Source organism: Sylvia atricapilla, chromosome 4, assembly GCF_009819655.1.
Source record: "Sylvia atricapilla isolate bSylAtr1 chromosome 4, bSylAtr1.pri, whole genome shotgun sequence".
Classification (NCBI taxonomy): Eukaryota; Metazoa; Chordata; class Aves; order Passeriformes; family Sylviidae; genus Sylvia; species Sylvia atricapilla.
The window spans coordinates 53,838,794-53,863,051 of NC_089143.1; the positions used below are offsets into that span (position 1 = coordinate 53,838,794).

Consider the following 24,258-nt stretch of genomic DNA (forward strand, 5'->3'; position numbering starts at 1 on the left):
CACTCCAAGTGTTACTCCTTGGATTATTTCTTCCCAGGTACCTATCAGGCAATGGGAAAGAGAAGGGAAAAGCAGAAATTAGAAAGAAAGACTGTTTGTGGTCTGTACTCATTTCTTCATTAATAAAATAGAATGAAACCCAGACACAAATTATTTAATATTTAAACAGTGTAAAAGATTACTGTCAGAAAGCAGTTATGGTTCCCATGTTCCCTGTGGAATAGGGGTGGCAGAGCATGTCGTGTGGGCACGTGCATGGATATACATACAGAAGGTGGGATGTGGATTCCCTGAGAGCTGTGTTGTGTGACACCCTACCCTGCCTCTCCGGCCAGGAAGCAGAGCATTCTGGAAAAGAGAACTTGGCTGGGGGATGTTCCAGTCTTCAGACTCTTAGAGATAACACACCAGTATGTCCCCGCCATGGCCCAGTCTGATGGTTCCTTGCTAAGCTGCAGGGGCTGGAAGAGGAAAGGTCCCCTGGAGCCCCCTGGATGTCACCAGGACTCAGAACTCTGTCCCAGCTCACAGAGAGCAGCTGACAACCACAACGCCAGCTGGTTGGTTTAAAGTCACTAATTCACCGTAAGAAAATAAGGGAAGAAATTCCTGAGTTCAGCCATGACAGACAGAGGATGGGACAGGACAATTTACTTCTTCAATAGCTGGGATTCTGTTTCAATTTATGAGTTGTAACTTTTGGCCTGGTTTCTGGCCTTCACTCAAGCTAGAGGCACATAAGCTATTTTAGACAAAAATTACTTCACACTACAGGCAATTAGTGAGGCCAAGAAGCCACCAGAGAGCTGCACGTGATGAATGTAATTGCTAATAGGAAATCCTTCAGGGTTTTGACCCTGTTGCTAATTTTTTTTTTCTTCTTTGGGAATACCCTGAAAAGATCACACAGCTGGGAAAACACTGTTGCCTCAGAAAGAAATGATGAGGTAATTTACTCATTAAAGAATTAATAGCTTCAGAGGCCAGAGAGTTTATGAACAAGATCATTAAAAGATCTTTGTACCACTGCATAGGAAATTTTTATTAGCAGTTTTTTCAAGTTAAAACCTGACTTAATGTTCTTTGGATAAAAAAATTAAAAAAGAAAAAAAAAGTATTTTTAATGAAAGGAGAAACAACAACATTCTGCAGAAGCCCAGACCAAAGGTGGGGAGGTGGAAGCACCTGCTGCCTTCCAAGCAACACCACCCAAAACACAAAGAAATAAGAGAACTGAAGCAATTGCAATGAATTTGTAGGACTTGCCTTCATATTTCTTTCCAAAATTTAAAGGGAAGTTCCTTAATCCAACACAGCACTGAAGCCATAGTGAAGGATGTTCCAAAATCCCTGCTGCTCAGCAGGACACCTCCACCCCAGCATTCAACCAGCTGAACTGGGCACTGCCAGCAAGGAAGCTGGAGCAGCCTGGAGTTCAGAGGGGCACTAAGGCTGCTTTAGAGTCTATCCAAAGACACCGGTGGCTTTTGAAGTGCGTGTTGTGCTAATGGTGGGGCAGCCACATCACATTACTCCAAGTCTATCCCTACAAGCTGGCAGTCACTGCAGTGCAGATATTTGCTGTGCTTGCTCCTTTTCAGCTCAGTGTTGACAGTTCCTTTAGACAGGTTTGTATTTTTTGGGTGTGTAAAAAGGCGCTCTGAGGAGGTTAAGTCTCCTCTACAGATAGGAAGATGAACTGCCAAGAGTAGTGCTCCTTCTCTTGCATAGAGAAACTGACAAAAAACAAGCATTAGACAAAAAAATAATAAAATAAACCAACCAAAAAAAAGCATCAAAGTCTAACAGGAAATGTAATAACACTCCTTGGGAAACCACAATGAATGCTTTGAGCTTCACTGGAGTTGTCACCACGTAGAGTGACAAATATGTATTCACATAAATCATTATGCCCACGCTGATGGATATACTTTACTCAGCTGCCTATTACACAGAAGGCATTTCAACACCCTCTTGCAGAGCCTCAATAAAAGGAGCATCAAACGGAAGGTTTAATTTTTCATCATCATACAAACACTCTGATTCCCGCGGGAGCGCTCTCAGCAAAGGCAGGTGGATTGTGCCATCAGAGAAATGCAGCAGACCTATGCCTTGTAATGAAATCAAACAGCTCACTAAATCTAATACACACTCGAGCTGAAATTTGAGCTTCAAAAGCAACAGCCCATAACTTCAGAAATTAAAACCTAGCAGAAAAGTACTGATGGTGCTCTTAGATGTGCTATTTTAGTGTCGTTCTTGCCTCACATGAAAAGTTTCTTCTGAAAGATACAGCCAAGCTGTGTGGGTTGATACTGCTATTAAGTCTTGTAACAGCATTATTTTACTGCATGCTTAACAATGCTGAAAAATGGAGATTAGGTTTTCTTGTCTACAAGGCAAGAAGACTTCCACATAAACTGAATTTAATGGTCTTTGCTTGTGGATTGATTTTTTGTTTTGTTTGGGGTTTTTTTGTTGGCTTTTTTAATAACTGTCCATGATCTTGATTTTAAAAAGACATGCTACAAGAAGCAAAGTAGCTTACTTTTTTTTTTTTTTTTTTTTAATAGGGAAAACAGAATGCATCCCCCTACATGAGTAGCCCTAGCACAGAAAATACATTTAGAACTATCATTACTCCTGCTTTATATTCTATTGTACCCTACAGTATTACAAAAACGCAGCAGTAGAATCATAGGATGGTTTGGGTTGGAAGTCATCTTGTCCAATCCCCTGCAATGACCAGGGACTTCTACAACCAGATCACGTTGCTCAGAGCGCCATCCAACCTAACCTTGAATGTTTTCAGGGATGGGACATTCACCACCTCTCTGGACAACTTTTTCCAATGTTTCATTGCCCTCACTGTAAAAAAAAAAAATTCTTTTGGTAGGTTGCAGTTCTTTTAATCTGTTTTGTTTCCATTTGAGATTGTGGGAAGAGGTCAGTTGCCTAAATGTAAGTATCTCTGAGATATCCTAAGGTATTTAAGTCATATAGAAGTCAGCAGATATGACAAAGGACATGGAGGAGACCCTTCCAGAATGGGAGCCAGAGGCTGGATGAGATTACCATACAGCATATTCAATGGCATTCAACTCAACAGTAAGGTAATTGAAACAAGCTCTTTCAATACTTAAATGTATTTACTTTATGCCTTGCTAGTGTACATAACTTCAAGACTGCAGTTTATATTAAGGTAGAAGTCTGTAAGAACATCTCTAGAAGACTGGATCTTCCCTTAAATACCCTGAACATGAAATGGTGTTTTGTCACTCCAGGAAGTGCAACTTTTGAAGCTCTCATCAAACCGCTGACCTTCAAGCAGAACCTTAAGTATAGTTCATCTAAAAGAATAATCTTGACTGAGGTTTATATAAATTATTTATCTATTATTTATCTTCACCTGTTCCTTTTTACTTCTTGCTCTGTATGGAACTATGAAAAAATACAGCATAAAAATCTCATCAGGCTAATGCAAGGTTCACATTACACTTCAGAAGCCACTGAAGGCTCTCTTGATTTCTGGAAGAAATTGATGGCAGCTGAACCATCACGGTGTTTGTTCAAGTTTATATAGTTTTGTTTACAACAAACCATGCTAATTCCACCCAAACCGGAGTCCCACCACAACCACAGACTGATAGCAGCTTTAGCACAACACGTCTCACCCAATTAAACTTCCAAATGCCATTGGAACTTCAATCCCGTAAGATGTTACTTTTTACCTACAGAATAACATGAGAAAATTTCAAGGCACACACTACCACCCATGATGTTGTCCTACCAAAGAATTCAGTGTAGTATGTCTGAATCTAAACAAACAGTTCCATGGTTCATATTGTACCTTTACACCGCTTTGAAGAAATCTCTTTGCATTCTTGTATGCTCATTCCTTCCTGTGTACATATTAGCAAACAGCTTCAGGAAGGATGTTCCTATTCCCTATATTCTGTTACTGATGAATAGATCTAATTTTCTGTTTCCCACACCTCACCACTCCTATCCAGTGCCTGTAACACTCTCCTTCCCCTCACACACACACACTTGTATTTTCCTCTCCAGTCTGTCTGATAAAGGCACAGTAACCTCTATTATAATCAAAACCACTCGCAAATGCCTTTATATCTTTATATCGTTGGGAGACCTCTCCCAAAGGGAGAAGCTGCTGCGACAACATCCTTTACTGTTCTCGACCCACCATTGAAAATAGCCAATGAAGATCTGATTTTACATATATGGGGGTCTTCTAGGAAAAGTTTTTCTCCCTTTCCTACCACAACTTGGATTTAGTATCAAAATTAAATAGCCTTTCAATGATCTTTCATGTTGTTTTCCAGACAGGAGTACACATTAACTATTTCCGCTCCTGCCCTTCATTAAGGTGAGCTCAAGGTCTCCTGCCCCCTTCATATTTCTAATTACCTATAGGTAATATAAGGAATGTCCATTAGCCATAAAGATTATTTTTGGCATGATAAGACACATTTTAAAGGCTATCAATCTTTTTCCAGACTGAAAATTATATATTTTGCCACCCTCTGGGTTTTAGCTTAAAGCTTTTTAAAAGTAGCATTCCATGCAGAGGATAGAGTCACTGCATTCTCTTTTCATTTTATTCCCAGCTATTTTTATTCCACTACATTCCAGTTTTAAATTGAAGCTTGCTATCACTTATAATGACTGACAGAAATTTTAAAAAGGATAATTTCATCTTTTCTTACATTCAGAAACAGTGTTAGAGTTTTGTCTGTCATTCTGTGAAACTGGCTTGGATCTGCAATCTGGCAAATGTACTTCTAAATTGCAAAACACTTCTCTGTGAGCATCAGGCAGAAAACAAGTTCAGCATTTGATAAAGCTTGTCATTTGAAAATACAAGTAGGACATATGTGGCTCATAAATGCAAGCCTTCCTTGTAGGAAGAAATGTCTCATTAGTTGTTTGTTCAAGATCATTTATCCTTCAATATTTAAAGGTAAACCTGCAGGTGACAAATATAAGACATTCACAGAGGCACTGTAAAACATGCATGTTATATTACACATTCGAAGGTAAATTACAAAAAACAACAACTCGTTTCTTGCTCCATGTGTTCGCAAAATGGCAGTAAATGTTGCTTAATTTGAAAATAAAGGCAGGTTTTTTGGTACATAGAACTGCAAGAAGTCAGAATTTACCAGTGTGCTCCTAGCCACAGAGAAGAATAAACTGCCTCCTCCACCTTACTTCTCCTACCCAGAAATTGCCCTGGTCTAATGACTCCCTTGGTGACTGCCCAGTGGATTCTCCCTTCCTGCCACCGAGGTGTTGAAGTTATCCATCAAAAAACCACAGAGGTTTAGTGTCCTGAGTTTGCAGTCAGTGCAGCACAGCAGGCACAAGGAAGAAATGAGATGCCCTATTGGAAAATCTGTACTAGTTATTTATCCTTCCTGATCCTGTCTGAAATAATAGCAAGGCAGGAAATGAAGCATCATTTCTTCACTGGCTTCCTCTAAGTAAGAGCAGTAGTTACCAGCTGCTCCTGTTGTTGAAGGTGTGCTGAAAGACTGATGCTATCCCAACGCATGTGCTGCATGTGCCTTGGTATAAAGCAAAATCTATTCCATATGAGAGAATGAGAAAGCACCAGATTAAAATCTCCCGGATTTCTATCACATTTTTCAGAATGAGAAACTAAGACTACTGGAAACATTTTCCAGAAGTTTTGAAATGGGTAGCAGCAGAATACATCACCAGATTCTTGCCATTCCATACACTGTTGGTAAAACAACTGCTTCTGCTCCCTGAAGGCATTTAACAGTGGTCACAGCTTAATAGCTACTAAACATGTAAAACTACTACCTGAAAATGCCTCTTGGGATTTTTACACACAACCTGTTCATCTTCCACATGAAAACATTTAATAAAAAAAGAGTAACTCTATTCCCACCTAGAAATAGTTGAGAGGTAATCTCAAAGTATGCTAATGAGCCTTTTCTCTACACACCATCAATCTTAAATCTTTCTTTCCAAAACTGTGTTTGCCCTTTCTTCCCAGGTTTACTGCTTCTGATAATCTGATTAGGCCATCTTATTTATCAAAAAAACCCCAAAACCTTACCAGCACACAAAGATAAGTAACGACTGCAGATTTTTCGGTGGTACTAAAATTCTTGAAGATTGAGACTAAGGGTATGACTGCATTTGAAACTATATACTGATTCAAAATATATTCACAAGCTTTTATCCTGCTCTTACTGGAGCTTAAGATGACGTTGTTTCTACTTCCAAAAGCATATATATACATATATACACACATACATGCATACATTTCAAAATCACTACAGTTACATTTCTGAAAGCCATCAATACTAAATTTGTATAACAAAAATATGTAAACATTTCAGCAACGGGGCTTGCAAAACTAAAATTATAAATAGTGCACAGGATGTAGCACTATTAGGAATAGTGCATATATATGCCCTAAATAGAAAACTGTATGTCCTTAGTGATTTATATTTGTCTTTTAACAAATGAAGGGGAAAACACAACAAAGCCAATGTTGTGGACGCCACAGAAAATGCTAAGTTCTTAATAGGTCTTTCAGGTCCTACAAAATTCTATAGTAACTGTACAGTAATCTACTCATTTCATAGAGAACAGATTAAAAACCCCTTAATGAACACTCATCTTTCCACATCAAACCCTGTAATATTTATTTGAAAGGTTGGAAAGACTTGGGAGTATCTTCTCAATTGGCACCTATTGAACTGACCTTTTATACATCAGATGGCCACTGAAAGAAGAAATTACAAGATGTGATGTGAATGTGGGGAGCAAAAGGCCAGTGACAGCAGCAGAAATTTGCTGTATTAAGAGCTCCTGGACAGAGTAAGAAATGAGGAAAATACTGGTATCAAGACACAAATGCTTAGAACACAAGTGACAAATAGATAAAGATACAGATAAAGAACAGCATCACCCCTGTTCTCTAAAAGTAGGTATGAAGAGCCTTTTGTCCAACTTCTGTTTGGAATGTGATGGCGCACTGGAGGTACAGGTGAAACAACCATCAACACACCTTTGCAACACACCTAACTTCTGAAATTCATTTGGCTTGAAAAACTCTTAGGGTGACATTAAAGCATGACAATATTATTCTAGTTACAGGTAAAGACTTGTTCTGTAAACAGAATTAGCCTGCACTAACCTATACTGTAACTCTTCTGTGCTGTAACCAATCAATGACAACAGCAAAGCTTTTAAATTCCCACAGCCAAGGATCTTTTCCCGCCTAGTCAAAACAAAACAACTGCAGTAGGCAGACATTAAAAATAAAACTGATGACTGCACAATTCTCCATTAGTATGCAGAAGAATGGAGTTAAAACCTAGCACTGATCAGAATACATCTGTGCTGCACAGAGACACAGAAGCTTCTTGGTGCACACAAAGGCCTTGTATGTGAAAATTCTGTCAAGCTGTTGAGATCCTTGGCTTCAAAATTTAAACTAGGTCTTCAGTGCCTTTTTTTTTTTTTTTCTTTTTTTTTTTTTTTCTTTTTCACCCTCTAGGTGAGAACCTTTTCCTGATACCAAACTAAACATCTCATGTCACAGCTTCATGTGGCTCCCTTGGGTCAGGAGAGGGAAGAGATCAGTCCCTGTCCCTCTGCTTGCCCTTATGAGGCAGCTGTAGCCATTATGACATCTCCCCTCTCAGACTCATCTCCAGCTTGAACAAACCAAGTGACCTCAGCCTCTCCTCATATGGCTTCCCCTCTAGACCCTAAATGTACCTGTAAAATCATACTGTCATCATTTTATTTATTCTACTGCAACACAAGTTAAAGTACTCTGATCACCAGTGTAAGTCCACTATTCAATGTTACTGAAATCTAAAGAAGGATGTGCTTTAAAAATTAGTTTCTACATTGATAGAGTCTGTCTAGTAAAAAAATCACTGTTTCCAGAAGTTACTTTTAGTGCCTCCATTTGGCTTTACATACAAGAACAGACACAAGACGTCCCTATAAGTGCCCTGTGCAATCCCAATTATTTCATGCCAGCTTGGATGGCTGATCCAGGCTGGGTCTTGCTAGATGGTCAGTGCATGAGAAGTGCCTGTGCAGAGGTTTTTTAAATTCAAGCTGCCAGACTGACTTCATGTGTTTCATGAAGTCTGTGCGTCATGCTGCAACTGAGCTGCTGTGCAATGGAGTCAAGTAGAAAACCGGAATTCAGGCACCCATGGCAAAAACTGTGCTAGTGACTAGCTGGTTACTTATGCTGCAAGACCATGACATGAAGCAGGGTCAGCACTTGAAACTGAAAAGAATGGCAGATTCCAGATTTGTTGTTTTCAGTAAAAATTGAAATTGTTGAAATGGGGTCACATAAAAATCAGAAAAATACACAAACTACAGTTCATGCTTGAGTTTACTTTAAAATTAGCCCTGTTTCCATTAATGTCATTATTTTAATTTCAGCTGTACCTTGCCAATCATGGTATGAAACAAAAGAGTGCTTTGGTATAAGCCCTCTCTTTGCTGCTATCCAGGTACAGTATCTTCTTTTAACTGCAAGTATTAAAAGCTATCAATGCCTTTAGCTGGCAGAAACCTCTCTAAATAAAGCTCTGCCTTAAGCCCTAATGTAGGAACACAAAAGTTAAGTCTCACAATCTCACTACCAGCACCCTTCTAAGTTAGAATAAATTCTGTACATTATGCAATTATAAACAGGGGCTTTTTCTCTCCTTCTACTCCTTGAAATTTTTTTTTTCCTTTACAAGTGAACTTCTTACCATAGTGGTGATGAGCGAGAAGGCCCTGAAAAATGTCATGGGCCAAAGCCACGAGGATTTCATCAGACAGTACATGAATATTTTATGTTACTGCTCTAAAAGCCATCTGGAATAATGGCTACCCCAAACAAAGAGGCTCTTGCTTTCCCTAGTGGTTGGAGCTCATAGTATTGCAACAGCAAACTGTATTAAGCCCCCTGCCCCACCCCAAAAGAACAAAACCCCCTCCAAAACAAATCAACTAAACAAAATAACCCCACCACCTTAAGAAAGCTAAAGAATTCAGCTGCTTTATCTTACTTCTGGAGTTCATGTATAACAACACCTGCTAAAGCTGTACATACACAAAGCACAGAAGAGACGCATGACAAAAGATCCAGAAACAAGAAATCAAGCATATTTGTCCTTAGAAACAGGGGAGAAAGTGTTAATCTTAGTGAAATAGGATTCTTGCAGTACTGGCAAAGTTACTGTCAGGATAAATTACTTGCTTCAGCAAATACCAAATACAGAAGCAGGCCTGCCAGAGTGCCAGACTATCTCAAACAACCATCCTCCTTCCAGCAAAGCATTTCTACATTTAGTTCATATTTTGCCACATCTCTCCTGTTCCTATTTTTGCATCTGTGCTTCGTTCTCTCTCTCTTTTTCAACTATATTCCAGATAATGGCAGGAATTTGCAATTGAACATTAAAACCAAGATGGAATAAATGAAGAGGGGTTTTGTGGGTGCACCTTGCACAGAGAATCCTTTCTGAATGACACACAGGAGTAAAGCTATCACTGCTAGTATTACATTTCCCCAAAAGATCTGAAAGAAAAAGTAGTTTAAAGCTATGTAAATTTTATTATTTTTACACATTGAAACAGTTCCATAAGAAAAAGTATTTTCAGTTCCCAGCATGTCCAAAAAGGTTAATTCCTACCTGTATTCCATAAAAATGGAGTAAAGTTCTGCATTGGAACCATGGCATAGACAAAATTAAATGAAATCTTAAAAAAAAAGTCAGCACAAGAATAATGTGCTCTTGAAGACTCACCATAAATCTATTTTTACACTGATTCTACTACAGGAATAAAGTAAGCACCGGCTTTGAAATTAACACCCTACTACATATTCTTCTAACTGTGACGGAAACATATTCCATAAGGCACTGTATCAAACTACCAAAATCTCAATTTTCTTCCAGTAGGTTCTGCAAGACCACATTGCATTTCATTTATCTGTCCACAGTCCTGAAAATCACTTATAAGCAGTACCCATTTAAACACTATGGACACAGCACTATGCAATGACAATATTATAGGACCAAAGTGCATACAAAACTAATTTTTTCTGTGATTTAAATACTGTCAGGATATTTAGAAATGCTTCTCTAAGATCCTCTGCAGCATTCAGACACGAATATATGGGGGAAGGAAACTGAATAATATCTAAATAATGAGAAGATATTCTGTACTAATTCTAATATAATATTCTACTTTATACTAATTCTTACTAATCTCAGCCAATTAAGTTGCACATAATGCAAGCCCTGAAGTGACTAGAACGTGAGAAAATAATTCATCCAAATAATACTATGTAATTATAGTTTTGTACAACCTAGGATATAAATAGTAAAAAAATTAATTCTGAGCCAGTAAATCACCCTAATAAATTGTTCAAGAAGCTGGAAAAAGATGGCACGAACACAAGATAATCAGCAAGATGCTTAAGTTGTGAAAAAATAAATCAATTATATGAATAAACAATCGAAGAGTCAAATATTGTCCATCAGCAAACTACAGCATATGGTAGAATATGGCCTACAAAATATAATGATGAATCTTGCACTGTCAAAACATAATGGCATTTTAATAAAGACAGACAACTTAGAAAGAGCTTAATCACAAAAGCCAAAGAAATACATTAGAAGTTCATATTCATTAGAGAAATCGTTTGTGAAAGAACAATGCAATGACAGAATGACATAGGTTAGGACAGCTCAGTACCTTAACAACAGCCTTAGAAACATTTTAAAAATACTTTCTATTGAAAATTATGTAACAGATTTTTGGTATGGGTTCACTTTTTAGCAGCAAATTCAATGGAACCATCAGTGTCACTAGCAAGAGACAGTGGTGTATTTTAGGTATATCTGTGAGAACTCTAGAGTTATGTAGGTATTAAAAAAGCACATGTATCTTCCTGAGTAATTCACTGCAAAAATGCTCAACACTATACACCTATATACAACACAATGAAAGAAGGCTGTCAGGCCCACCAGAATGTGAATTATAATGACAACCATGCAAACAGAATCTGCTAGCATGTGGTGTGTGAATCCAATTGGACATCATTGTCGTACTCACTCAGGGAGTCCAGAGCTCACTAACACCAAGGCAGAGCTCTCCACTGCCTAAATGAACTTTGAAAGAGAGCTTTGCTGAAATAAAAAACTAGACAGCAAAACTTACACTGGTTGACTGGTTTTGCCTAAGTCAATCAGCAGCAATTTTTTATCATGTGTTACCTGAAACCTACCTCGAATGTTCAGTTTGAGCACTCCAGAAGGGCTAATCTCTGTTTCACTAGAAAAGCAATCTACACAACAGGAACACAAAGTTCTACTTTATGATGAGGCAAATCAGGAAAGGTGGGACTTTTTCCACATCTGCTCATGTGGGAGATTTGCTCACTTATTAAGTAATGAATTTGGTTTAATCTTCAAGCTATATAAAACATCCAGACCCACTAACTGTTTCTCTCTACATGCACCCTGACAGTCCTAATTTTGAAAGTAATTGTGCCATAGCACTGTGCATGAGGGTAGGAGTACAAGTTTAAGACATCCAAAGCTGCATCACAAAGCACAGAAGGGAAAATGAAAAGGAGTTGGGGGACTGGTGAGAAAAATGCTCATTTCCATGGCAAAAGGATTGACCCAAACACTGCCCTCTCTCTCTGTGCTACTACCATAACTTTATTAGCAGCAGAGGTCTTGCACAGATGACAAGGCTGGCATGGCTGTACATGGGAGATATAAGAATTTATTTCACCACTGATCTAATTTGATACCATAGTTTAAATGAAACATGAAGAACAATCGTTAGAAGAGATTTTTGTGTGGGGGACAAGTAATGGAAACGGCTCCTCTGTTTCCTCAGTGGCAGTTTGTAGCTGTGACCAGAGATTTGTTTTCTTCATATAATAAAGCAAATAAGAAGTTTAAAAACAAAACCAACCCCAAAAACCTCACCATACCGACTTGCCCAGGAGGGACAGGAAAAATATTTCCACGTAAAAGAAATAATTTCCTAGGGTATAATGATCTTTGGCTAGTCATTCATTCTATTTATACCACTTAAAAGAGGTGTAAAGATACAGTTTGACAACTTTCTTTGCTGCTTTATGACATGCTCAATTTCTACTGAGGCAACATCAGTTATCTCTGAACATATATTTGCTCCTATCTGGATTATCTTCACAGAGATGTGACACAAGAGCTGTTGATGAAAAGAACAATCATCCTCAGGTTGCAAATGAGGATATTGCTTTACCTGACAACTTTTCAATACATTTTGTTGAGTCCAGGAGGGAAAACAGAGGAGAGTTTTAATTAAAATTTTAAAACAACTCCTAGGCATGAGTAACTCTTCATGTTGCATCCATGAGCTCTTCATTACATGGGTGATTATGTCTCCATAAAGGGAACTCACCATGAACAGAAAGATGTAAGAGAGAAGATGAAGAGAGCAGCATTCTGACAAGGCACCAAGTACCAGCTGGATGAAAAGCACCTGTGCTATTTCCCACCCAGCTGAGGCTCTGACCAGAGCCAAAAACTCCTGTATTTGTAATATTAAGGTATTAAGGGAGTGAAATACAGACTATCAGACACATGCAATATTTCTTTAGATACACTACACACTCATGAAAAATACATGTCCCTACCAACTGGCTCTGGACAATTACACAGCCAGGGCGTGGGGTATGATCCTGATGTGCAATTTCTAAATCCTCTTCCAAAAAGATGTTTAATTTTCTGTCACTGGGATTAATCACATAAGCCTTGAAACAAATCACTTCATCTTCATGAATTCAAGTGAGCCAGACTGCACAAAATCAGCACTATCATTTTCAATCGAAATCATAAAATCGTAACAGTCCAACCACCCTGCAGTGAGCAGAGCCGACATCAGGGTGCTCAGTTGTAAGCATGTGTATCAACATTTCTCATATCTTCTCTTTCTTCCACTAGAAAAATGACCAGCATTGTTCTGATAACTGGGCTACAACGTAATAGAATGCAGTGTGCAGAGAAAATATTAAACAAATCTGCAGCACAGAGTATGCCAGGATCCAGCTATGCTACAAATTGTGAGAATTTCTCCTGTGACTACATTATCCTGGTTTCAGAAATCCTGGATGATCAAGACATTAGAGATAATTAAGAGATCAAATTTAAATTCTGCGGAATCATGCTTATGGTCATATATGAACACAGATATTGAAATGAGTAACTACATATGCAGCTGGTACTGCACTGTCTGAATATTAGACCTACATTTTCATCTGGTACCTTTTATTCTTTTTAACATCCATTTACAGCAACATATTACCAGTTTTATGATTTATCTATCGATCCAGTCATTTTTCAGTGTCAGAAAACTCTGAAAACTATCATAGAAGAAGAAAAAAATCTTTTTATATAGGGGGAGTATAGTGTACAATTCAGAAGTTGAGAGACTATTTAGATGAGGACAATTGTTTTCGGTTTTAACAAAAATTTAATAACTTGAATGTAATGGCACCAGCTATAAAACTCATATGAAATGCTCTTTGTAAATTACAAAAATAGTTTGATGAGTTGGTATTTTCATAATAATAAATTTGCAGGGAAATCAATTATAATGAAGTATAGGTGCTGTGCACTCATCTTCATCCCACTCCTTTTTTCAATTATTTTTTTCCTTAAAAAAATGGGTAACAGGGTAACTTATTGGGAAATTTGTTAGACCTGGCAGTATTATACATTTTTTAATCAGAAATTCTTCTACCTACCTCCTGTCATTTAACTCAAATTACTTATGAGCCCTAATAACTCAGTATAATCAATTCCTTCTATAGACTCTTGCAGACATTCTGGATTTTACCACCACTTGCTCATTATTTTGCAATGGACTTTTTGGTATTTGTAGATTTATCACAAAATGCAATTGGTGTGATCAGCTCCATTGGTGGGATTTACCTGACTGACCTGCAACTGATCAAAACCATGGAAGTACTAAATGAGAAAATGGTTTCAGTTTTGCAACAGTTATAATTTTATGGTGTTCAGCTGCAGGTTAATCACAGCCAATTGCACAGAACTGCTGATGTAGCGACATTACATATTAGGGTTACTATTTTTAATGCCTCTCTGCAAACTGCTGCTAGGACCTGGCTTGTTGAGGAGGCTGGGGCACAATCTATGCAAATTTGTGCTGACCTGGAGCTCACTGCCCTGCCATACGAAAATGTTTCAACTCAGGCAATCACAGGAGAAATCAGAAAGCAAGTGATGAGCTCTTTCTTAATACACAGAGTCACTTCTATCACCACCTCCTTTACATGTGGAAGAGAACTTGTTTTATGGTCAATCTGGTTTCAGTGAGGCTGCAGCACATAGATACATGTAATCTATAAAGATCAAGGCACTAAACCAGTGGCACAACAACAGAATAGAAGAGAGAATTTTCCACTTTCAGCTTTAAAAATTAAGGGTATTCATTTCAGACTGGTAATGTCAAAGTGTGGCTCAAAAACATTCAGAATGCAGCCTTCAACACAACTTTGATGTGAGCATGGGCAAAGACAAACTGATAACTGAGCTGAACCAACTCAGAAGTCTTTTTATTGAGCCAGGATTAGTGTGACTCCACAGGAGCCCAGAGCTGTGTGCCCATCCCAACGTGTAAGCTCACACTCCAAAGTGCTCAAAGAGTGCCAGCAAATAAACACACTGTCCAGGAGCATCTCTTGTAAAGTCCATAGATCCTTAAGAGAAAAGGAGTCCAGGAAGGCTGGACATTTTTCAAGAAAGAAATCATAATGGCACAGGAACAGCCCATCCCCATGTGCCAAAAGACAAGCTGGCAGGGAAGACAACCAGTGTGGCTGAAGAGCGAGCTTTGACTAGAACTTTAGGGGAAAAAAAAAAAAAAAAAAAAAAAAACAATTTGAGATCTTCGCAAGAAAGGTAGAAAACTCAGGAGTACTACAAAGACTTCAAGGTTATGCCGTAGAATATTAGAAGGGATGAAACCCTTTATTTGGCTACTAGAACTTAATTTGGCTACTGCCATATAGAATAACAAAAAAGTTTCTATAAATACATAAACAAAAGCAGGGGTAAAGAGACTCAATCCTTTGCTGGAAGCAGAAGGAAGACAAAGGATAGGAAACTTAAAGCTGCTTTTGCATCCATCTACAGCAGTAGTATCAGCTGTCCTCAGAGGACAACTCAGAGCTGGAGGATAGGGACAGGGAGCAGAACAAAACCATAATCCAAGGGGAAACAGCCAGCATCTTGCTAGACATGCAGACATCTATGGGGCCAGACAGGATCCACCCAGGGTACTGAGGGAGCTGCTGAAAGAGCTCACTGAGCCATTTTCAATCATTTATCCCCCATCCTGGCTCACAAGAGAGGTCCCTCCCGGCTAACCCCTAACAGCAGGTTAGCAAATATGATGCCCTTCTCTAAGAAGGGCTGGAAGGAGGCTGCCAGAAACTACAGGCCTGCCAGCTTGGTGCCAGATCGGCTTGTGTGCCATCACATGGAATGGACAGAATTGTTCCTGTACCTTGAGAATGTGTAACTAAATAACTGGCACAGGGTTTGTTCATTAATATTAAATACATTACAACAGATCATCTTAGAATAAAACATCTTCACTGCCAAAGTGAATATCTGATTATATCCACTCATTCCCAATATTCTCTACTACTCTGAGATACCCTCCCAGAAGAAAAGCAAGCAAAGTGCAGCTATGGGTATTCTGCTTGTCTTTGCAACCAGCTGGGCATGGGAATGCCCATGCATATTTCCAAGTGAAAAACCAATTTAACGTGATAAATTTAAATCACATTACTAAATCTAGTACATTTTTATTATTAGTTATTTAAATTTATGAGTATATGCAGTGTCAACATACCATGAAATGAAGGAGTTACCAATTTCCAGCATGAATTACTTGATAAAAGGGACTGGGTTAGATGCAGTGTTGTTGAATAAATCAGCAATGCTACAGTGGTTAATTACAAAGTTACTTAAAAGAAGAAAACCTGCAGTATTTTACAGCGTATTAAACTTGCAATTGGTTCCTAGCGTGGCTAACACAATTTTGGAAAACATACACACTTCATAGAGGACTGAAGGAAATGCTTTAATGTCTCTAAAAACCACAGTTTAAGGCCAATTCCATATTGACCAGAAATCAGACTACAGAATATCCAAACAGCAATTAGCTTTCTCTCAGTACTTTCCATCAGTGAATTGCAAGTGCAGTATAAAAGGGGACTCTATAATTATGCTTATTTTACTGATGAGGTGAAAGATGCATGGGGAGAAGTAAAGCAGCCAGTGATATCTGACAGACTAATTGCAGCCTGAGTGGTATCACTCTGCCCCACTAATCTCAGGCAACCCTAATGGCCAGTCTCACAGCAATTTTGACATAATTGTCAACAATTCTCTTTTTTTTTTTTTTAGGGTTTTTTTGGTGTTTTTTTCCAAGTGTAATCTGAAGACACTGTATCGGACACATTAACTTTTAATGACAGCCACAGGCAGCTGCAATTTCCCTCAGTAAAATAAATGATAATTAGTAAAACACAGTATGCAATATATGTCCAAAGTGACTTAGTCCTATTGCTAATTGTAGCAATTAGCTAAAGCTCCATAGTCTACATGGTGTTTTGCAGAGCTCCAAAAAAGCATGAATAATTTATATTCCAAATTACACAAACATACAGACAACGTATCTTAATTTTCTAGATTAGCAATGAGGTCATTTCTGATGGCCCCATAAAGATACCTAAAAGGAGAATAATGCAGCTGATGAACTATATATTTCATAAAGAATACACAGAAAATACAACCTTTATTTCTACATGTCTAAGACTTTCTTTTTAATGTGCTCAGTAAAATTAATCAACAAGCTCAACAACTAAAGTTTGAATGGAACCTCATTATCACTCACTAAATGGATTCTTTCCCAATACAACTGTATTTCCATTATGTTTATTTTAGCATGAAGACCTTCTCTTGTTAGCACAAAGCCAAAACCATACAAGTTTTGCTCATATGTCTCTGCCTGAAATGTTCGACCAAAGATTTTAGAAAAGCCCTTAAATGTCCCCTCAATTAACTAGACTTCAACACTGCCTAAGCCAGCTATAACTCAAGCCACAAAAAAGCCAACAGATGGAAATAATTTCATTCTCATCTGGGAGACTACAGGAAAGCCAACATATTGCTTTTAAGAGGCATTATATTTCATTACTGCTGATAGCAAGGAGTGAGAAAGAAGCTACAGTCTAGTTTTCAGAAGCTCATTGGCTCAACACAATCAATCAGTTCCGAAAATGTTATAAAACATAGAAAGTATAGAATATCAATGTTCTATACTTTCCCTCCCAAAATAGGGGAGAAAAAAAAGACAGATTAATTGAAGAAACATTCAGAGCAGAGAGACCTGTCTCAAGTCAGAAAGTAAAGAACAATGTCTTCCAAGTGGGCAAAGCTCCCAAATTTCATTCATCCAACCCCTATTTCCTTGTCTTCTCTCTTTCAAATGTGAGGAGTTATTACTGTCAAAAGGTTTAGTACTATATAGACTTTGGAAAAAAAAAAAAAGTCAAAACCAAACAGTCAAAACAAACATCCAAGAGCTGGAGAGAAAAGGAAAACCAAGAAATCATGGATAGGGTGCAAACCAGCTGGCACTGTCTGCTGTGCTGAAGTGGCTTTTATGAAGCTGCCCATGATGGGTAGTACAGGTAATACTCTGGTAGCACTTTTTGAAGAAACTATGCATCCCACAGGTCTTGGTTACACTATGCTATTTGTCTGTCAGAAATGGAACATCCATGAGAATTGCAGATGAGACAGAGAGATTTCCTGGAGCCCTTAGAAAATCAACAAGTTTCCTCACAAGCCAGGGCCCTCCAGACTACGCAGCTTTGTTCAATGAGGTTTCCCCAAACATTGGGGAACAATCTGCCTTATGAGCCTTACATGGGCCAAACCATAAAATTATTAGTAGACATTTTCAAGGCTTTTTCACTGAAAGTGAAATGGTAATTAATTCTCTTAATTGAACGATCATTCATTAGCCTTTTACTAAAGAACATTCTCAATCTTGAAAGTTACTGCCATGTCTTCAATTTCCCTTTTCAAGATAAGACTAATAACAAGCCTCTAAGTCTGCAGCACAGTGCAGCATACATTGTATGCAGTTTTTCCATTTAGATTCCTCAATTACAAGCAACTGCAACAAAAAAAAGCATATTTTACTAGCGAGTATTACATTTTGGCAGATTGTAATTAAATTATTCCTTGGAAGCAGTGCTCAGTGCTTAAGAAGAAGGATTACACTGAATAACAGGGCTAATATTTTAACTCGATTAGCATGTTATTTTTCAATAAAGAGGTATACACTACTGTAATTCCTTCTTCTAAGGGTAATATCAGGTATAAAACAGAAATACTACAACTTTTTTTTCTGGTAAACCATGTAATTTTCCCCATGTAATTTGTATGCTTTTTATATTTTTGAAGTGGATGAAAATACATGAAATATTATTATTTTTATAAATATATAATCTTATTTTACATTCTTGCAAGTATAAAATATTTCAATTCTCTATAAGACTGCCAGAGACTATGTTTGACTACATCTAAAAATGCCTCAGCATTCCATGGTAAGAAAAGAATTTTTCTTTTATGTCTTTTGTTCTGTACTGTTCTGAGTTTGATTTATAATACTGGTTGGGCAGAAGTGATTTTGGATGAAAAAACTACATCTAGTTGCAATGGAAGTAAGGTATCTTCTCCATGGAAACTGTCTGCTAAATATGCTCAGATGACTTATCTGTCAGATCCTTCAATACAATACTTCAATTTTATGAGATTATATTTTCCTGTAATCTTTCACTAATAATTTAGAAGTGGCATAAACACATAAATGTCTGAATTTCTGAAGATAATCAAGTTGTGTCATTTCAATATAAATTTCTAACATATTTCAAGGTCATGCTCTTGGTGTTCAAAGTAGCTACTCAGGTTCTTTTGAGGTCAATTACAGCACATTTGGACATCCAAATGTAGGATTAGGAAAAGGCCATTTTGATTTCACAGGGCAAGACAAAAGAAAACTACAGACACACTGTTACAGTCAGCTGGGGAGATGAAATATAGTACAAAGGAACACATAAGTAAAAGACTGAATGATTAAGATGAAAAAAATAAGATCAATGAAATACGTAAGGAGATACTAGTAACTGGACACGAAATTCCAATGAGTCACATGAAATATCTTACATTCCTTCTGTGGAGATCACCTGGTGAACGCTTTAAAATTAATACTGAAACATACAACATATTTCCAAACAGAAAATAACAGCAGATTCTTACACAACTTTAATGGAACTCTAAGTTAAAACCAAAATTCTTATGCTTACCATCGTGGTAACAAAGACCTTTCCTAGAAGCAGAGAATACTGCCAACATTACCACCTGAATGTTAGAGCTGCTCTATCACATAATACATAATTCTTACTTATTTCCAGATAAAATGAAGTTACAAATCCTTTCAATTCACTCCATATTCTCACATAAGAAAAAGCAACTAATGGAGAATTAATTATTTCAGTTTTGGATTTAGAAGTGCATTAAGGATCCATATAGCACAAATCAAGCCTCTAGTGAACTGAAGGAAACTGCAAAGGCTGGGGCTTGCCAGAAGGAAAACCCATACTGTGTAGGAAGGCTAATTGCAAACTATCATGGCTAAACCTTGGACCAACCTTTTCAGATAGGACAACAGTCGGTTCAATTTAGCCACAGGTACCAAGAAGGGACCAGTAAAACCCCCAAATTATTTTTAGTCATTATATGAAGCTTTAACAGGAGAAATTCTGTATCCATCTTCAGTTACAATGATGTAGTCACATACTGGAATGGTTGCCCAGAGATGATGTGGAGACCCCATTAAGGTACCAGAAGTTTAAGTGGACAAGGATCTGAGCAACCTCTTCTGAGTCAGTCTTTCTTTGAGTAGAGAAGGTTGACCTCCAGAGAGCCCTCTGAACATAAATCATTCTGCATTTCTATGAACTATATAGATAAAAACAACAAACTTTCTTGTAGATCCTGTAGGTAATGCTAACTGTGATTTGCTAAAAATGAAGATAAAAGTCCACAGCATACCTGAGCAAAGGCTTCACAGCTGGAAAGTATACAAAAAAAAAAAAAAAAAAAAAAAAAATCCAAACAATTTTATTTCTCCAAAATTCTAAAGACGAATAGATACAAAACAAAATGTTCAAAGCAACACCAGCAGTCCACAGGGAAGCAGGCAAATATGGAAGCAAGCGTGGCACAGGACAAGCCAGGATCCTTGAAATTGTTAGGAATGGACCAGAGAATGGCCTACAAAATCTCACTTCAGCCATCATTTACAAAGTCAAGCTGGCAACCTTTTAGTACTGTTACTTCAGAGATTTTTTTACCTCTGCATCTCTCCTCTAAACAAATTAAATTGCATGCAACTTCACAATGGATAACAACTGTAATAGGAAAACTGAAAAGGTCTAAAATACTGGAAGAAAACAATACAATGTATTTTGACCTGAAGCAGTTGGCCTCCCCTGTACCTTCTTAGCAAAAGCTCAAAAAAAGCTTTACACTCTGGACACCAAGATGGCAGAATCATTTTAATTCTGCTGAAGTATAAACTTTCTGACCTTCACCATGTTGAGGCATGACTATTTATACGTCTGCATCAATTCCATGTATTCAAGATATATTAAAAGACATCAAGTCCATAAACTTTACTGACCCTTTTCTGCTGCCTAGCTCATTAGTGCTGAAATATATAAATGTAACAAATAAGTGGGTGATTACCTCTTGAAGAACCCTCTTCATTTTCAGTAGCAATGTCTTTACAGCTGCAGTCTTGGAGCATCAGTCTGAAGGGCAGAGACTCAATGCCTCCACCTTCTTCCAGACCCGTGAAAGGCCACTCCACAGATGGGCTGCCAGCCAGCTGGCTGACACGAGGGTACCTGGCTTCTCCTTGCTCCACCTCCTTGGACAGCTTCAGGGATAGGTTCCTTGTGAGAGAAAACAGAAAGGTCAACACTAAAATATGGAAGGGAACTAATAATTTGGGGGGTGGTAATTTCTCTGAGCTTAAAGACACTTGTATTTCTGCTTTTTGAGCCTGCTAGCATGAGCAGCCTTTATAACATACAAGTAGCCATATGGTGTTAGCAATAAAATACACATTTATAAAAGGATCATATTCTATAGGAATTAAAACCATGTTCTAGCTCATGCCCTTCAAAAGAAAGCCATTTTCTTAAAACAAAATATCCTGTGGGCAAAAATGCTACAGGTCCATTTTATTTCAGTTGAGCTTTACAAAAAATGAATCTGTCATGCACTTCCAGAAGCTAAATCAAATCACAATCTTCCATGTGCTTTGACTTCAAACTCAGAAAGAAAAGAAAACTGCAAAAAATACTCCCTTCTGGGCTGGCCCAGCGACATAAGATGAACCTGCTATTGTATAAAACGGAATATGGAATGCAATTAGTCTGCACTCATTCCTTAGGTTTAGTTACTACCAAAGCTATATAAGCAGAACATGAAACAAACAGTAAGTTGTGGTTGAGAATCCATTAAAGACACAGAAAGACACAAAGATTTTGAAGGACTTTAAAGGTAATGGAAGGCCATGATTTTGGTGCAATACACACTATCATCCTTTAATATCAGAGCAAGTTATCTGTTTTTCCCATGATGAAGGAAGTCATACTAAATTAACTCAGTACAATTAAAGATGCTAGCACGAAGAGTGAAGAAAATAATAATTATTCATCTAAAACATTGTACCAATTTCCTCTTCTATTTGAATTTTTATGCAACATAAAACTGATTCTGCCATAGTTTGGAAGGACAAAGAGTGTTTTCCCACATAGAATTTTCCTTAGCTTTGGTTTCATAGGATCCACAGACAAAACCAGATTAGCATGATTTCTTAAGACAAACAATTCCCACTGCCATGCTAGAAAACCTCTAAATTAGGATACTATAATTATCTTTTGTGGACTGTTCATTTTCATATTTTGAAAGCTAAGCAATATGCAGTAAAAAACACGTTTGATCAAACAATGTACCACAGAGATGACACACTTGGACAGATCCTTATGATCCCAATGGAACTAGAATTTAAGGCTCTTCAAGACCCATAAAACAACAAAAAAAGTCTGTTTTAATTTTAAAATGCATTGAAACATCTTGAGTAGAATATTTTGCATCCTTTATAATAAAATATGAGTGGATGGTAGTTGCTTTTGACTGAAGGATATTAAACCATCGATGTTTTAGCCTTTAAACAAGACCCAGGTATAAATCATGCAAAGAAAAAACAATTTCTGAAACTGAAGTATCATAACACAGACCACTTTTAAAGGTTTATAAAAGAAGCCATATTCAAACTATTGGAATCTACACTTGTGTAAGATTTATGTATCCAGAAGAGCACATTATTTAAATTAAGATGACACAACAAGGTTCTCTTTTTTCCCCACCCAGTGCCTGCAAACCAGAAGATGGATTATTCCTTAGAATATTCTGCACATTCATTTTGCAAATCTCACTGAAGTTTTATCTTCCTCATACTCCTCTGCAGGCATTCTATGTGGGTCCCATCCTGGTCCTGAGAAAGGACCAATTTAAGATGCACTGTCTTCCAAAAGTGGTCTTCTACTGCTCATTATCAGGGAGAAACCAGATATCACCAGCTATGTCCTGCTCCCTAGTGACGAGGAAATGAGCACTATTCTGTAAAACTACCCTCCTCTCTGGAAGAGATACAGTGTTTATGTACAGGCTATAAATGTACTGGAAATATAGCAATTCTGAATTTCAAATAAAGAAAAATTTTCAGTTACTTCAGTGGGCTTTACATTGATATCACACTGCTCAACACACAAAATTACCACCTTTTCAAACACAGAATCTTGTACTCAAGTATGAAAAGCACCATAATAACATATCACCACTCACAGTCTTAAGAGTCTAAAATTGGACTCAATTTCTACTTGAAAATGGTGACTCAGAGTTAGTTGGTATACAGAGAGCATTCAGATTATACAGTCCTCCCTGATAGTTCAGAAGTACTGTAACTGATCTGTGACAGAAAAACTCCACACTCTGATACAACTCATTCTACTTGTGGCAGAAAAAAGCGGCTCATTTAAAATTCATTCCAGTAAATGGTATTTCATCAAGTTTATTATTAACAACGTCTAGGTGGTCTGATACATTATTATTATGGTAATCCACTGTAATTCATCTCAAAGCAGCAGCAGGATTTAGAAAGAAGAAAAAACCCAACCATTCTCCCTAAATGAGATGTTTCACTTTATTATAAAACATCTCAGCCTCTGAAGTTGGAGTAGGGGCTGGTTCCTCAACTGGTAGTGCAGGAGTTCCTTACAGATGGCCAGACCTCTCCACCTTCCTAACATGCATTCACTGTAATAAAAGCATTTCACAAATGGTTTTATTACAAATATTATCTGTGACAAACTTCTTAAGCCCTTGGAAAAAAGCCTCAAAAGGTCTATTTTAATAACCAAAAGCAAAGTATTTCCTTCAAGTGACAACATTAAGTACATAATATTATCAACATAGAGTATTTCAGAAAGGCCATTTGGCCACTTTTAAATACAGGGCTACGGCCTGAGCTCAATTCATCTGCCATATGCTCAGGCTAAGTTCCTACTTTAATAAAACCATCCCTGAAAATATTCTGAAGCACTGGAAGTCTGTTTCAAAATGCTTCTGAAATGGCTTGACCCAACCCCATTACCACTCTTTCCAGTGATTCCCTGGCATGGTTTGGCTGTCACTGCAGGCAAATTGGATGGGACCACTCCATTCTGGAGGATGTCAGTGGTGCAGATGTGCACTGAAGTACCCTCCCACACAGATGTCAACTCAAACCCCTGAGCCATGGCTAGGGAACCGTGAATGATAACAGAGAAAAGGACACCATGTTAGTAGGATTGCTGCCATCATATTAAAAAATCCACAGAAACGTTGTTACAAGTCTGTAAATATTAAATAAGGTGAAAAAACTGGTGCAACTCAATGGTCTTTCGGGGCCTGCTGGCCTGTTTCTTATGGATCTGGACATATCCACTGA

The 24,258-nt window shown here is 37.7% G+C and overlaps 1 protein-coding gene across 1 annotated transcript in view; it reads right to left on the minus strand.

Annotated features, from left to right (window-relative positions):
- Window positions 1-24,258, minus strand: part of CCSER1 (coiled-coil serine rich protein 1) — a 621,205-nt gene that overhangs the window by 338,447 nt on the left and 258,500 nt on the right. The window contains 2 exon segments of the mRNA XM_066317939.1: window positions 20,946-20,991; window positions 20,993-21,154. Coding sequence (XP_066174036.1) covers window positions 20,946-20,991; window positions 20,993-21,154 — 208 coding nt within the window.